Source organism: Sparus aurata, chromosome 1, assembly GCF_900880675.1.
Source record: "Sparus aurata chromosome 1, fSpaAur1.1, whole genome shotgun sequence".
Lineage (NCBI taxonomy): Eukaryota > Metazoa > Chordata > Actinopteri > Spariformes > Sparidae > Sparus > Sparus aurata.
The window spans coordinates 24,862,408-24,877,566 of NC_044187.1; the positions used below are offsets into that span (position 1 = coordinate 24,862,408).

Here is a 15,159-nt window from a genome sequence, read left to right on the forward strand (position 1 = left end):
AAAGATATGATACGGTTTTTCCATTCGCACGATAAAGATAGTGTCTGCAAGTGCGTTTGACACACACCAGGTATGGGCTTTGGGCAGGTTGTTGGTGTTAGCATCAATCTGATGAATGGTGAAGAGTCTGGGCCCAGCAGCACCTGCAGTCAAAACACAAACAGTATCCATCAGCTGCAGTTCATCATCAAATACCACTGTAAGTTACTCATTCATCTCAGCTAATAAAGCCCTGAACCCTTTTTCAACTGTCTTTCATAAACTTCAACCAGACATGTTTCGGAGGTTTTTTTTTCACTGGACTTTTGAAAAAAGTAAAACATGCTTCTGGAATTTTGTGTGTTCCACAATAAACAAAGTCAGTACCCTGTAAAGCCTTGAAGCCTTGCAGCGGGACTCTGGATGATCCGGTAACAAACTGCAGAAGCCGGGCCCTCCTCTCCTCATCAAATGATTCCACAGCTTTCCAAAACCACTTGACGATGTTGCTGTCTGGGGTGCAGTGCTTCAGACGGGTGTTGGACTTCCAGTCAGAGATGTCGATCTTTCCCAGGCCACACACTATCAGCTGTAAGGAGAGAGGGAGACATACACTTAAATATTAACTTAAATTTTATAAGAAGAGAAGCTGCTTATAGCTGTTCTTTTGAAAAAAAAAATGTCTTTTCTTTTTTTTAACCTCCAGCTCTTTCTCATCGAAGGATTTGAGCAGGTGCTGAGGAATAACCTCATTGAAGCCTTTCTGTAGAGCCAGAAACTGAGCCTCGATGCCATGCAGGAAACGCCAGTTCACATACAACCTGCAGAGAACATGAAGGTGAAAGGAAGAGGAAGAAACCCAAAGGGAGTATTCATCATCATGACAATGAATGAATGACAAGGCAACAGTTTGGATTGACACAGAAAACTTGTATAAAAACAGTGAAAAATGTGTTATTAATGTGGGCTGAAAATGAGTTTGGTCTTACTCCTTGTGTTTCTCCATACCTGACATACTCCTTCTTGGTGTCCTCTGAGACGGGGATACTCTTGCCGTTGGGTTTCAATTCATGCTGGATGATTTCTCCGTAGGCATTGTGCTCCACACAGAAAGTGTGGTCCAGCACCCCAGTGATGTCATTGTCCCTGAGGAGGGTGGAGGGTAGGTAACAACAGGAATCAGCTCTGAGTGAATGGAAATACTTTCTGAAGCAGCTCTGTCATTTTCAAGAATTTGATCTATCAAAACTCAAGAGAGCAGTGACCTTATCTCAACACCTCAGAATTATATATTTAAAGTGTCCAGCTGTGATTATTTTTAATATATATATATATATATATATATATATATATATATATATATATATATATATATATATATATATATATATATATATATATATATATATATATATATATATATATATATATATATGTTTTTTTTTTCCTTTGAATTGCTGTAATGAACTTTATTTTCATGAAAAAACAGCATGTTACACTTAACCTTCACATGGTCCTTAACAACGTCAAAGAAATTATTTCCTCACAGACATAATAGTGGACGACATCATAAGTAAGAATATTTAGGTCATTTAGAAATCAGAGACTAAATACAGCATAGCTTCTTTGTCCTTCAGTAGACTAGATTTTGTTTTTCCTCTGTGACATGTCATATGTTTATGCCAAGATTCAGAAATGTATGACCAACCCTGTACCCATATACTCTGCTATTAAGAATTCAATACAAATTTGAAATGAGGAAAAAAAAAGAATAGTTAGGTCCTATCAAGAGAAGATCCCATCCCCATGTCGAAAACACTCAATCTTCAGAATAAAAACCGCTGTGTCACAACATGCAGGAGCATGCCTGAACCAATAAGGATGTTCATTTCTTGAAGATGAGATTAGATGTTATCATCTTTCCTGACAGCAGAGGGCGCTTCAGTCATTAGAAAGTTTAGGATAAACTGGTCAAGTTTGGGAGAGCATCTGAAGTATGTGTGTTCTGAACCTTTTTTATGTATGATTTTAATCTCATCTCCTCATACAATTTACACCTGTAATCAACTGCTTTCTGAAGAAATGTTTAATATTAAGGTATGAGTGAAATGTTTACAGCTCACTTGTTAAAATAGCAAAGTTACAGAAGACACCAGTAAAATTTGACGCTGTGTAACCTCTGTACTTGTTTTAACAAGAAAATTGCTTTTAGTGCAGGAAGTGTTTCCTCCAACTTGGGTTGCCTGAAAACAAACCAAAAGAAAGTCTTACAGGATCCAGACAAGGCTGTTGTGAAGGTCGGGGTCGACTGACTCCATATCATCCAGCGTGATCGGTTTGCCCAGCAGCTGTTTGTAGAAGGGCAGCGTGAAGCCTCCGTCAATGTAGTGGCCGTGGAACACCGCCATGCCCATGATGCGACCCACAAAGTGGAAGTAGGACAGGTGCTCCTGCACATAAAAAGAGGTATTAATGTGAAGGCTCTCAGTCATATCATTTTCATATTATGGTTACAGATTTGGATTATACATCTTTAAATTCTAAGTTCCTCAAGTTGCTCAAGGGAACTTTGGCAGTGACCAGGGTGTGAATTGGCACCGCTCCAGCTACCAGTCCACATTGTCCATGCTGGCCAAACTAAAACTGTACAGACTGAGCTACTGTAGCCCTTCAATCATCCCAAATGACAATAATAAAAACAAAACACTTCCTACCGGGTTGACAGCAGAGTCGGGGTTAATCTGCAGAGTGTAGATGTCATCTCTAGAATACTGGAACAGGCCGTAGTAAGGATTCAGCATCTCGTGGGACAGTAGGTATAACCACTCCCTAACACGCGCGCGCACGCGCACACACACACACACACACACACACACACACACACACACACACACACACACACACACACACACAGTGATAAATGTACCTCAAAAAATGTTCAAACAAGTACAAGAAGGTTAACTTGACAGTCCAGATGGTTTATTACACAGAACCATCTGGGAAGTCGCCCTTAGACACTTTTTGGAATAGGGCATGCTAGTCTGAAAAAAATTTGGCAGGTAGTTGAACGAACCATCTGTCTATCACCTGCATTCCTGCTAACTTCAACCTATCTACAGTAGGAGAGGGCTACCAGCGGTGCTGCTTAGTAAATCAAAGTTTTTGCACAGAAGAGGAGCAAAAAAGAATCTGTTCTATCAAGGAAAGTCCTCACAACAATTCTTTGCTGTTCTTGTTATCAAGAAATACTCTCCAGATCGGATGTAACTAATACTTAGTGATCTTTTAATCAATTTATGTTTTTTATGCTGCACAATGCTATGTTCTAAAGAGTTTGGTGACTCTTAATCCACAGAAAATCAAACGTGAAATGTCAAATGTGATGTAAATGTACCTTGCTACCCCACCATAGTCCAGTCCCTCTTCTCCTCTGAATTTGATCATCAGTCTTTTCCAGAGATCCTTTGGACGCATCTTCATCACTTGCCGGTACGACTCCTACAATTCAACACATACACCAAATTTAATATAATACAGTAAAGAAAACAAGACCAACTTTAATATCTACAGTATTATTTGAAAGACATCACTATTACCTTGATTACCTGGATGTACAAATAATAAATAACTTTGGTGGGTTTGCTGGTGTCAGGACTGTTACGGGATAAACACACACCTTCAGATATAACTTCAAGCCTACAAACACTCAATCTAACAGTTACAATGTTGCTTAAAAATAATAATAAACTGATGGCAATGGATCCTGGTAACACTTGTGTCTCTTGCCTCTCCTCATTGTACCTCTTCCCCCAGTTACAAATAAACAAATAGTCAGTGTTTCCTTTTCACATTACATAAGAGTCATCTCCATGTCTGTCCTCTCAGAGGAGTCCAAACACTCGAGAGACTGTGCCACAGTAAACAATATCCTGCCAATGCCACAGCACTGCTGCATCTGTGAAGCATGACGGAGCTTGGCTACAAAGTCGGCTGTAAGATGCTATTCAACAAGTTTAAGATGATCTAATCTCAAGTCATCCAATATGTTGGTGGGCAAAAACATTTGTATATAAAGTGTCTAAAATATCGAAAACTTGTACACCGAGTGATTTTATTTGTGTTAATCATATTTAAATCTGCAGCACAGAACACACCTCGATAGAAAACCAGACTACAGCATTTGTGAGAATGTGCACATTCTCGTTAACACACCACAGCGCTGGTTCCTGCATGAAAACCTTCACACTTAACTTTCCCCTTCCACAGCTGTCACGTCGAAGGAGGATGAAGTCATATTTTTCATTGCTCAACTTGTAGTTATGAAGTTATGTCTGGCCCCGAATACTTGCCACTGCTGCCTTCGCTCCTTTCCTCACCCCCTCTCCCTCCCCCACCCACCCCTCCCCTCCACATCTCTTTAACTGCTGAAATCATCCAGAAAGAATGCCTCGCCTTGGTAGAACAAATGATTGGGAGAGCAAGAGAAAGAGAGACAGAGGAGGAGAAGAAAAGAAACAGAGAAATAGTTTTTTTGTGGTGTTTTGAAGGACTTTCTGTTCTGCTTTTCCCTGGAAACCATAAAGCAGTTCTGAGTACTGGTTCTGTGCTGCCCTGGGCCGTTCTCTGCTGCACATTGTAAATGGTGTGAAAAATGCCAGCAAAATGCAAAGATCTGTGTTTGGTGAGCATCCTGCTATTGTTTCAAGGTTTGCATGTTGTAATGCTTTGAAAGCCAGATGATGAATTTTAAGAACACATTTTCAAGGCAGGTTTTCGAAATTCACAGTAAATTCAGTGTTTTACATTCATTAATGTGAACGCTGTGCTCACATGTCCTTCAACAGCCAACCAAATGTTTCCTTTTATGGTTTAAGGCACATCAGGATTTGTAGGTTAGGGCGTCATGTTTACGGGCATCAAGACTATTTTTCTCATTGAACATCTGCACTCCTCAAGTGCCGATGTGAAAGGGTCATCCTCTACTCAGGTTTGTGTTTGTCTTACCTCAAATATCTCCTCGCGGCAGACCTCGATGCGGCAGTGGCCAGCCTGGGGCTGCTGCTGAGAAAGCTCCTGCCGCAGGATCTTTAGCTTCTGCACCAGGTCCCTCTTGTATTTGGGCACCGTCAGGCACTCTGCCTCTTCAGGCAGCTGGGCTGGGGACAGAGGTTGCTGAGGAGCCCCAGGACCACCCTGGTCCTTCACCTGAGGCGGATGACTGGAGGGATGGTGTGGTTTAAGGGGAGGCAGAAGATGAATAGTCAAGGGGGGTCAAAGAGGGCAGAGGAGAGAGTCATATGTCAGAATGGTTCAATTTCAATGAAATGGGAATAGCAAACAGTTTGTCCTGAGCTGTTTTATTTCCTAATTTTAACCAGGAAAGTTTTATTGAGATTAAAAATCTGTTTTCAAGAGTCCTGGACAAGACAGGCAGCAGCACAGTTACACACATAAAACAAACATATAACAATTATAATGAAGACCAATAACAAATTGCTGAGTCATAAACCATAAATCAATACCAGAGATGTTGTCTTTTTTATTCCACTTCCCTGTGAGCCACAAAAGGCTTTATACTTCTTTTATTCTTTTTTAAATATGCAGTAATACTCTCACACCCTGACCCCAACCCTGTAAACACACTTTAATGTGTAAAATTGGTGGAGATAGCCTTTAATCATCACATGGTCACAGGGTTTTTGTGTTTTTTTCCTATGCACTGCTTTGACTCCAGTGGCAGAAACTGATTCACTCAAAGATGGAAGAAAGAGGGATATGTCCTGTAGGGACTTCCCCTGCCCCTCTATCTCAAATATCCTCTAACCACAATGTTAGAATTCCCTCTCTAGCCCTCACCCTCTTCACAAAGCAAAGTGCGCTAAACAGAGCCCTAAGCCCCGAGTAAATCTGATCCAGACCTGTGGACAGGCAGGGCCTTTGAGCAGACATTTGGTAAATATCCCTAGCAGGAATAACAGGGAGAGGGAGATAAACCCTGAATAAGCAGACGGAAAGAGATACACACAGAGGAAAAGAAAGAGAGAGAGGAAGAAATATACAAAGCAGAGTGGCGTAAGAGTAGCTGGCGCCTCTGGCTAGCTTGCAGTTAAGTTGGTGTGCTCTCTTTACCCTCCTGCTTCACACGTTTCTCTTAAAGACCAAAAAGTCAATCATATTAACGCTGCAGAAATCACTTCCTGTAAAGAAGCTGAAAGCCAGTATGTACCCCTGCCGTCCACCAACCACAACTGGATATTCCAACATCTGACCACCAGAGCTGCCATCCTTCCTCGTAATTTGAGGAGGATGGAGGTGAAACAATTCTGTAAACTTCCAAACGCTCTCTCTTTCAATGTTAAAGAAGGTGAGAAAAAAAATCCCGAATCACTCTCTTTACACAGATCCGCACCAAAAGTTAATCAGGTCTATTCTGGGCTAAGATCCATCCTCCATCCAAGATTCCTGGAAATCCGTTCAGTAGTTTTTGTGTAATCCTACTAACAAACCAACCGACCGACAAATAAACAAATTGAAATGGGTGGAAACATAACCTCCTTGGCAGAGGTTGCAAAAACAGACAGCACAAAACACACCCATTAATGCAGAGCTCCTCTTGACCAGCCGCCCACCCTCCCACATTTCCTTGGGCTGACAAAATACACTAACTTGATTGACAAATGAGAGAGAAATACAAAAAAGATTTAAAAGACAAAACAAATAGAGAAGGAATAGAAAGGTACTGATCACATCAAATGTCTATCAAGGTTAGAGCTTTAATACAGGAGAGAAAAATAAAGAAGTGAGTGCGGAAAGGTCAGCTTGGTATTTAGTAAACCTGCCTTTAACAGGGGGCATATCAAAGACAGCAATCTATGGGAAAAGATCAAGACCTTCAGACAGGGTGTTGATGAAGAAAGATGATCAAGAAGAGCCAAGCTGTGGGCAGGACAACAAGATTAAATGTGGGAAAGCACGCCTGCCCCAAAGGGGGCATAGGAGCTAAATTGAACAACCTATCTCCTGAACTTTATTCCCCTTTTACTCTACAGCCATTCAGGGTCTGCATATTCTAAAAAAGACTTGACAGCGACAAAATACAAACTTGGCAAAGGTAAGCTGTGGTCAGTGTTCAAACTCTGGCCTCCTCCAGCCCTCATTGTGGTGTTGGTGGTGAGATGCCTGGGTGGGCCTCTGAATAACATAATCCGTCTCTCCCTTCAACAGGACAGCAGCCCTCATTTTACTGTGAGGAGACGCTGAGCCAGCAGAGGCCTTCTCTAAAAGAAGCTACTGTCCTCCGCTGGGAGTAAAGTGACGAGGCTGCTGACGGCCAAACACAGACGGTTCATCAAGAGGCCTGAGCTGGTATATAAAAAGGAAGCAGAGACTATCTGAGGTAGCAGCACATAGCCACCCACTTATTCCGACACTCGCTGTACAATTGGGTTCTCTGGTTCAGTGGGTTGAATAAGGCCTCATCTATTTGGGCTTTCCAAACTAAACGGGTGCAGTGTTTCGCCAGTCTATCCCTGTATAATCAAGTCCACTGCTATTTATTTTATTGGCAGGCGCTGGGGCTCCTAGTATGTCAAAGAAAGGGTAAGACTGCAGCGGAGCAGTCCTGAAAACCACTTTAGGAAGGAGGAGGGGAAGACAAGATGGCCTTAAAACAAAATGGAATGAGTTGCTTTTGGCTGGGAGGATCGAGAACCATATAATAAAGCGTAATTTCAGCGCACTTTTTTTCCCCCTTCTCAGAGTACAGTGTAATTAAAAATACGTTTCGACATAGTTCATCTTCTCTGGTTTCAAAACGGGACGAGCTCGGCATATCTTATGGTAAATATAGAAAATACAAGCACAGTAAAGCTGAAAAATCTGCCGGAGCCAAATGAGAGAGATGGTTCCTATTGCTGTGACAGCTTGGGTGAAATACAATGATTGTGGAGAAATATAAACTTTCAAATTCAATATAAAGGCCAGAGGATTTTATTATTGTTATTTCAAGGTGGAAAGAGTGGGAGGAAAAGAAACTGGAGAAGTCTAGAAATGAAGGAGTGAACATTTCCATAACTGGGTCACCTGTGCATGAACCTGCAGAGTCATGATAGGCTTCCACCCTCTCTGTGTGTTTACACAGAGACAGACTGGGTGAGAGAGTGCAAAGGCTGCATGTTTGTGTGTGTAAGAGAAAGTGTTTCTTTTCAAGGCATCTGGCACAGGTGGGCTGAAATTAGTGTTGAGTAGGTGCAGTGGTGTTAAAGCCACACCAGCCACCCCAACACACCCACTCTGCCCCCCCACCCAACCCCAGAGAATCAAAGGACCCCTTTATGAGTCGCTCCAGCCCGAGTATCAGCTGGTGCTCTGCTCTTTTACACTTGCAGGAGAGGGCAGAGAGGTCGGCCAAACTCTGCTGCCGACTCCGGAGAACGCTGAGTCGAAGTGTGTGCATGTTTGAACAAAATTCTGTTCGTGGATAACATGTGTGTTTCGCCAGACAAATGTGTAGCCTCTTACATCCCTCTACTACCTACCAAAGCTGCCACATCTGCACACTTCTAGTTCCAAAAATACAGGCAGCAGACAGACTGCAGTGGTGAGACATTAATAACTTGCACTTGACGAGACTTACTGAAAATAATGAATGAAAGCAGGGCTGTAAACAATGTCTTATATTTTCTGCCTAGGGGTCTCTTAATCAAAACAATTAAAAATGAAATGCACAGTTTGATGATAAATATGATGTGAAGTAGGATAGGTAATAATTTCTTGATTGTTGTGAAACCACAATTGCTGATGAAAATCTAGCAACCCTAATAACCTCATGTTGGGGAAATTTATAGATTTCTGGGCTCAAACATTGTTGGGAACATTTGGGATAATGCAAGAATAAAACTTGACAAAATATTCAAAAGTATTGTCGTTTTAAGACACTTAAATGCAAAATGTCACACATACAACTTTATAATATATCTCTATACATCTTATTTTTTTTAATTATATCAGAGATGAAACAGATTTGTTTTGTTATTGTGGCTATAAAAATGTAATATATGGTGCTGCTAGACCAGCGTTTCAGCATGTAAATGCAGGTTAATGGAAAATTTTCACTGAATTTAGTGAAAATGTTGTATTGCAAGGCTAAATGCCAAAAAATATGGCTTAAACCAAAATACATATACTGTTTAGACGACTGGCATTTACTGTAACATCAGGTCACATGAGGTTTGACAAAGTGCAGAAGATTAGTAAAATACTGTACATATATAATAATCATTTGCATTTATGTTTTTTCTTTCAGTTAAACAAACCACACCTTCATAACGTACTAAATATAACATACAGTATAATCATCACTTCGTAAAACATCAATGCAAATGATGATTTAAATGTCATGAAGAATTATAATTTGGTTGGGAAAATACCTGCTGAAGCCCACTGAACCTAAATCTAGCAGCGACTAAAAATACCTTCGGCAAACACTGATGTAATCTTTCAGACATATACTATGTGCCAGTGCAAGAGAGGGAGTGCAGTATGTGAGAGACAGTGTGGCAGACCACAGTCATGTAGCTGTGTCTGAGTGTCTGACAACTCAAGGCCCTCATCAGTCTAAGGTCGACAGCAACAGGGCTGTCTGAGCCATATTTAAACCAGGATACGTCCTGGAGGATCAGCAGACTGAGGTGCAAATTGCAGACTCGCAGTGTTGTAATGTCCAATCCACTCCAAGCCAACTTATCTAGCAGACATAACACAAACTGTTTCTACAGACGGGGGGTCTGGAGAAACAGACACTGTGGATTGACCTCGCATCTCTTAACCCATTTTGTTTAGTAAGTTCTAGCCAACAGAAATGAGTCTGCAGTCGTCGTTAGTAGGTTGAGAAGAAAAAAACAACCCTAAAAAGGTTTTATGAAATTTCTTAGCTCACCAGATCCATGCCAAAATGTAGTCACTCACACATACCAGCCACCTTAATACGCCTAACCTTTTTTATTAAAATACATGAATTGCTCCCTAGGAAAACATAGGGAAAAAAAGGTGGAAAGAAGGCTGAAAAATGTTAAAGAAGGTAACAAATAAGTTCCTGGATCCATCCCTTCATCCGGATCGACTGCAAAAGCTAATGGGCAGTTTACATTGGGTTTTTATTTCAAGTCAACACCTTTCTCTTTTCGGTCTCTCTCCTGATTCAGTCAAAGGGAGTTTCTTCCCTGTGGATGTTAAATGTGTTTGACTGACCATCTGTTTTCTCCTTCTGCCAACCCTTTATTATTTTGATTTCATTTGTGTGTCTGCCAGAAAACAAGATAGATGCTCCCCAAAAGTGCACTCTCTCTGCAGTGTGCATCTCTCTTCCACTGAATCAAAATCAAACACTATCTACACAACTATGTAGATATCTAAAGAAAATCAAAAGTGCATTTTTGCTTTAACTGCACACTCCAGCATGAGGTAACATGCACAGCTGGTCCTGACATGCAACCCCCTACAACCATCACCTTCAATTTCCCTATATGGAAACGTGTGTGTGTGTGTGTGTGTGTGGCGGACCTATGCGGATGGCGTTGATAGAAGACAGATGTCCTGACCCTGAGCCAGCAGCGAGGCTGATAACTTTAACAGTTTTTGGAGCATGGTAGAGAGAGGAGAGCGAATGATTGAGGACGGAGGAGATGACAGAAGGGGGGGGGGGGGGGTTAGAGATGAGAGGAAAAAGGAAATGAATGGGGACAGTAGGAGAAGAGATGGCACTGGTTTGACTGGGTACACAGGTTTATCTTTACATAACGGAGACTTTACAGACCTGAGGAGAAGCTTTAACAAGTTAACACTTCCATGAAATTATCAGATGTTCAGGTCTTCACAGGTTGTGTATGCACATGTGCAACATGTGTAAACAGACTGTTGTCTCCTCTGTGCTTCTCCCCATGTAGCCTCTTTATTTCTGCTTGCTGTTTGTGTTTACGGGCCTGCTGTCAGTCACTCTGGGTGTTTAGAGTTGAGCCTCTCACTCAGTAAACAATCTAATATTACGCATGTCTGTGTTGTTCAGACCATTTAGCACACCCAATAAAATGTAGTGATTGGGAGCCAAAGCTGAGGAGAGGGTAACATGGAAGAAACTGTTTTCAGAGAGCTGCACTGCAACAACCTATTAGTCTAGATGGGTGTAAACTGACAGATCCTAGACTAGACCAGGATCTCTCAAACTTTTTCATATCAATGACACAAATCATAGACCCCCAATTTGAGAGGATTATGTCTTAAGCCATCCCCTCTGGATATTTATTTTTAGGTTTGAAGATCAAACTCAACTTCTGTGTTCCAACTTCCAGAAACTTAGATAAACCATAATTTTTTTTACTGGGGACGATCTACAACCATGGACGCATATTGAGAACTGAATAGGGCATCAGGGGCGAGGACCCATTCACTCCTATGAAAGCTGCTCAGCAGCGCATAACATACAGCATTCGGGTATTAAAGCTGCTGTAAGTGATATATTTTATCAAAATAAGTGTTAAGTGGGACAGGACAGAGAACTCCAAAACGGGGTCCTAAGTGCTCATGAACGCGCAGATAGCAGGAACCTCCTACTTGCGGCCATGCCTGGCGATTACTGCTGTATGCTCATGTGGTGACATAGGGAGGAGGGAGGGGAATGCGAATGGCAAAACAGACAGGAAGTTAGCTAATATGATGCCAGTGCTTACAGTTGCTTTAATTTAGCCTGATTTTACTCATAGCTTCTGCATTGTGAGGCCCATTAGGCATGCAGACCGGAGATTTCCGCCAGCCAAGCCAGCTAACTTAAGGTTCAGCGCTCCGCTAGCTTGAATTGGGGTAAAATGATTTACTTGTGTGGCTCTTCTAGACTTTCCAAGTGTTATCGGATCCAATGGATGAAGTTCTGATAGTGAAGTGAGTCATTTCGAGCAGGTTGCCACACACAAAAAAAGGAGATATTATACACCTGCTTATTTTACGATGTAAGCTTGGAGGGGAAAACCTTTTTTGGGCCTCTGTGCATCACATGACGTAAATACACAGTCAGGCCACTATATCAAACTGACTTCAAAGCCTGACGCTGTTCCAGAGTCTTAGATCTACAACCCACTCGAGGATTTTGAAAACCACTGGACTAGACCATCAAGTCTTTCCCTACTTGATTTCATATCAAAACAGAAGTTTTTAGGCAGAAGCTATGTTTTCAGTTTTTCGTTTTGGTTGTTAAAAACAAAGACGGCAGTCAACTAACACCAATGTTAGCTTAACAGATAATATTCGAGTTGTAGCTAATTAACCTTTAAAGTTAACCTCTTATACAATGTATAATTAATAAATTGATCTCTTGACCAAATGTCAAATTCTACTTTTCCAGTCTTTGAAAAACAGTTGATTCGGCGGATAGCCAGAGTTAAAACTTGCTGTGACACGAACTGTATATAGAGTGTTTTAATTTTGTTTTCATTAATCAGCGCATATCACGGAAAAGCTGCATTAGAAATCCGAGCTTGTTAATTTTGACCTTTTCAAAGTTCTAAAACTTTGTCTGGACTCCCTCAAATCTCTCCTAATAAGGAGCCAGACAAGCAGTTAATGATGCTGACTGGATCACATAGCTGAGCTTCAACTCACAACCAGACGCTGTTCTGACACATATGGATACTATTTGACCAAATGACCAGATGTTGATTTCCCAAACATGTCTATCGTGCCAGCCACTGTTACTGAGAGAGGTTTGACTAAGAATTCATACTAAAAAAAGCAATGGGGAAAAATCTCCACATCTCTGCGTGTTCCTCTTGTTCTAATGATTCCTGCCTCACACACTGGCAGGCGGAAAGTACAGGAAGCTCCCTGACAGCCAAAATACCTGAGGAACAAACCGAGAACTTAATGATTCATATAACTCACAGCTTCCTCCCACACGCATATCACGACTTTGCTAGATGAAAGGCTAACACACTGCTACTAGCCCATGAGTGTTTGGCGAGGTTACGTGAACTAGTGCTAAGCTAACAGCTGCTGCGCTAACACGTGTTTAGTATTAATTTCCACAGTGGGGTCGGCTTCACCGGGCCTCTCTGCTGGCTACAAGCTGATCTTCAGTTGAGGCAGACTGCTGACATGCAGCACAAACACACTGAAAGACGGATCGACAGCCAGCCTCTGTATGTGTGTGTGCATGCGTGTGTTAAATGACATCCACATGAAAGTCAACCCCGGGGAAGGTTATGCACGTATAAACACACACAGATTGGATATTACCTAGAGGAAAAGTATCACAGTCAGCATTTTCTCTTGTGATATTGTCCGTCTGTCTGTCTGTCTGTCTGTCGCTTTGAGTGACTGGCTGCTGAAACTGCTTTATGCAGACAGCTGGAGTGAGTGTAGGAAGATGTCTGTCAACCTGCATGTGTGCCGATTACATTGTTCACATGCCATAGACAATGAGTAAGTGTGCGTATTCTTATACAGTTTGTCGTCTACATGCAAGTATGGGAACGTGTGTGTGTGTGTGTGTGTGTGTGTGTGTGTGTGTGTGTGTGTGTGTGTGTGTGTGTGTGTGTATGTGTATGAGAGAGAATGTGGGTTACCTGAGGTTAGTGTTTTGGCTTTCCATGGCCACACGGGAACCATTTGGACTTGGGCTGGTGGGGAGAACAGGAGGAGAAAAAAGGAGGAAAAGACAGAGAAAGACAAAGAGGGAGAATGACGGAATGTGAGTGACAGAGAAGAGGAATGCAGCATTTGAAGACAACAGGGGATAGGATTCAAAAGAGAAAACAGCAAGACGGGAGAGACAGGCCAAAAGAAAAAGAGAAATACGAAAGCGATGGGTGAAGTGACACAAAGAAACAGAATTAAAGTAGATTAGAAAGGAGAAAGAGGAGGCAGAGGAAAGAAACATAAAAACAGCAATGAAGTCAGTTTGAGGGACAGGAGAGAGGTCAGTGAGAAGTAAGAAGTAAGAAGAAGTACAGGCAGAGGACAGGAGAGAAGAACACAAATATAATGTGAGATGAATGAAGCCAAGTCAGTGATCATCTTACAGCAGACATACTCATTGCTGGAGGATTCATGACTGTGCTGTCTATCACAGATTCCCAAACTGTTTTTCCAGCATCCCCAGACAGGAGGCATCATGCCCATTTTCAGCACGGGTAGTCTGACTGTGACGCTACTTTTAAAAACACTAAGCTGCTAACAATCCTACTGACAGTCCTCAGAGTGGAGAGTCTGACAGTAAAGGTATGTGTCAGCACTGAGTAGAGACAACATATAATTGCTATATTTTCATACTATATATTGTTTTGAAGCTTTAAAAGTGGGAAAGATGTATCATAAGAGCATAATGTGTACATCAACACTGTGACTTTGTTTTGATGTTCATTTCTTTATTGACATTTTGTATTTTTATAAGTCAATGCTTTCAAAGTCAAATACAGTTGGCTGAATATCCTACCCTCACTGCTGCTTGAATGCATCAAAGTCTGATACACTTACTTGAGAACTAGATGCAGGTTAGCAGATAGTCGCGGGTCAGTGAACTGTGTCGTTCGATTGTTGTGGTCGACGAAGTAGACTCTGCCTGTGGCTGTGTTTCTGATCTCCCAACCTGGTGGCAGTGGGCCCAGCTCCTCACAGTTCACATTACTGAGGTCTCTGAACAATAAGAGAAACCATCAGCAACAATGATACCACAATTATATAGAACTCTAAATTAACTAATAAATAAATATCATATAATATAATACAATATAATAATAATACATAAACTACATACATACATACAGCATTACTTTATTACAATGTGTTTAAAAAAATGTATGCAAGATGCGCTTAAATATAATGAACATTAATCATACTACTGATCATAACAGTAGTATAAGATTGACTAAAATACAACCTAGATTGTCAGGTGTGTATTTAAGTGTACTTACATTTAAATGCTTATGATTAGCTACTTGCTCTAATTTTTTTATTTTTTTTTCCCTGATCTAGGCCAACGCTGTAGCCTAAGCAGGACTTGTGCATATGTCAATGTGTGTGTGAGAGTAATTTGTCCTTGTGTGATGTGAGGACACACCACTCAGGGACAAAGCACATGCCTCATCACAACATAATGGGTAATTTAGTAACTCTGTCCAAAGTGACCAAACCCAG

At 41.4% G+C, this 15,159-nt stretch overlaps 1 protein-coding gene across 1 annotated transcript in view; it reads right to left on the reverse strand.

The window, feature by feature from the left end:
* LOC115586608 (E3 ubiquitin-protein ligase SMURF2-like) overlaps window positions 1-15,159 on the reverse strand; it is a 64,725-nt gene that overhangs the window by 3,363 nt on the left and 46,203 nt on the right. Inside the window, exons 10-19 of the mRNA XM_030425769.1 lie at window positions 14,500-14,658; window positions 13,590-13,643; window positions 4,984-5,197; window positions 3,374-3,477; window positions 2,694-2,808; window positions 2,251-2,429; window positions 988-1,125; window positions 680-800; window positions 367-568; window positions 68-143 (exon numbers count right to left, since the gene is read on the reverse strand). Coding sequence (XP_030281629.1) covers window positions 68-143; window positions 367-568; window positions 680-800; window positions 988-1,125; window positions 2,251-2,429; window positions 2,694-2,808; window positions 3,374-3,477; window positions 4,984-5,197; window positions 13,590-13,643; window positions 14,500-14,658 — 1,362 coding nt within the window. The remainder of the gene's footprint in view (window positions 1-67; window positions 144-366; window positions 569-679; window positions 801-987; window positions 1,126-2,250; window positions 2,430-2,693; window positions 2,809-3,373; window positions 3,478-4,983; window positions 5,198-13,589; window positions 13,644-14,499; window positions 14,659-15,159) is intronic.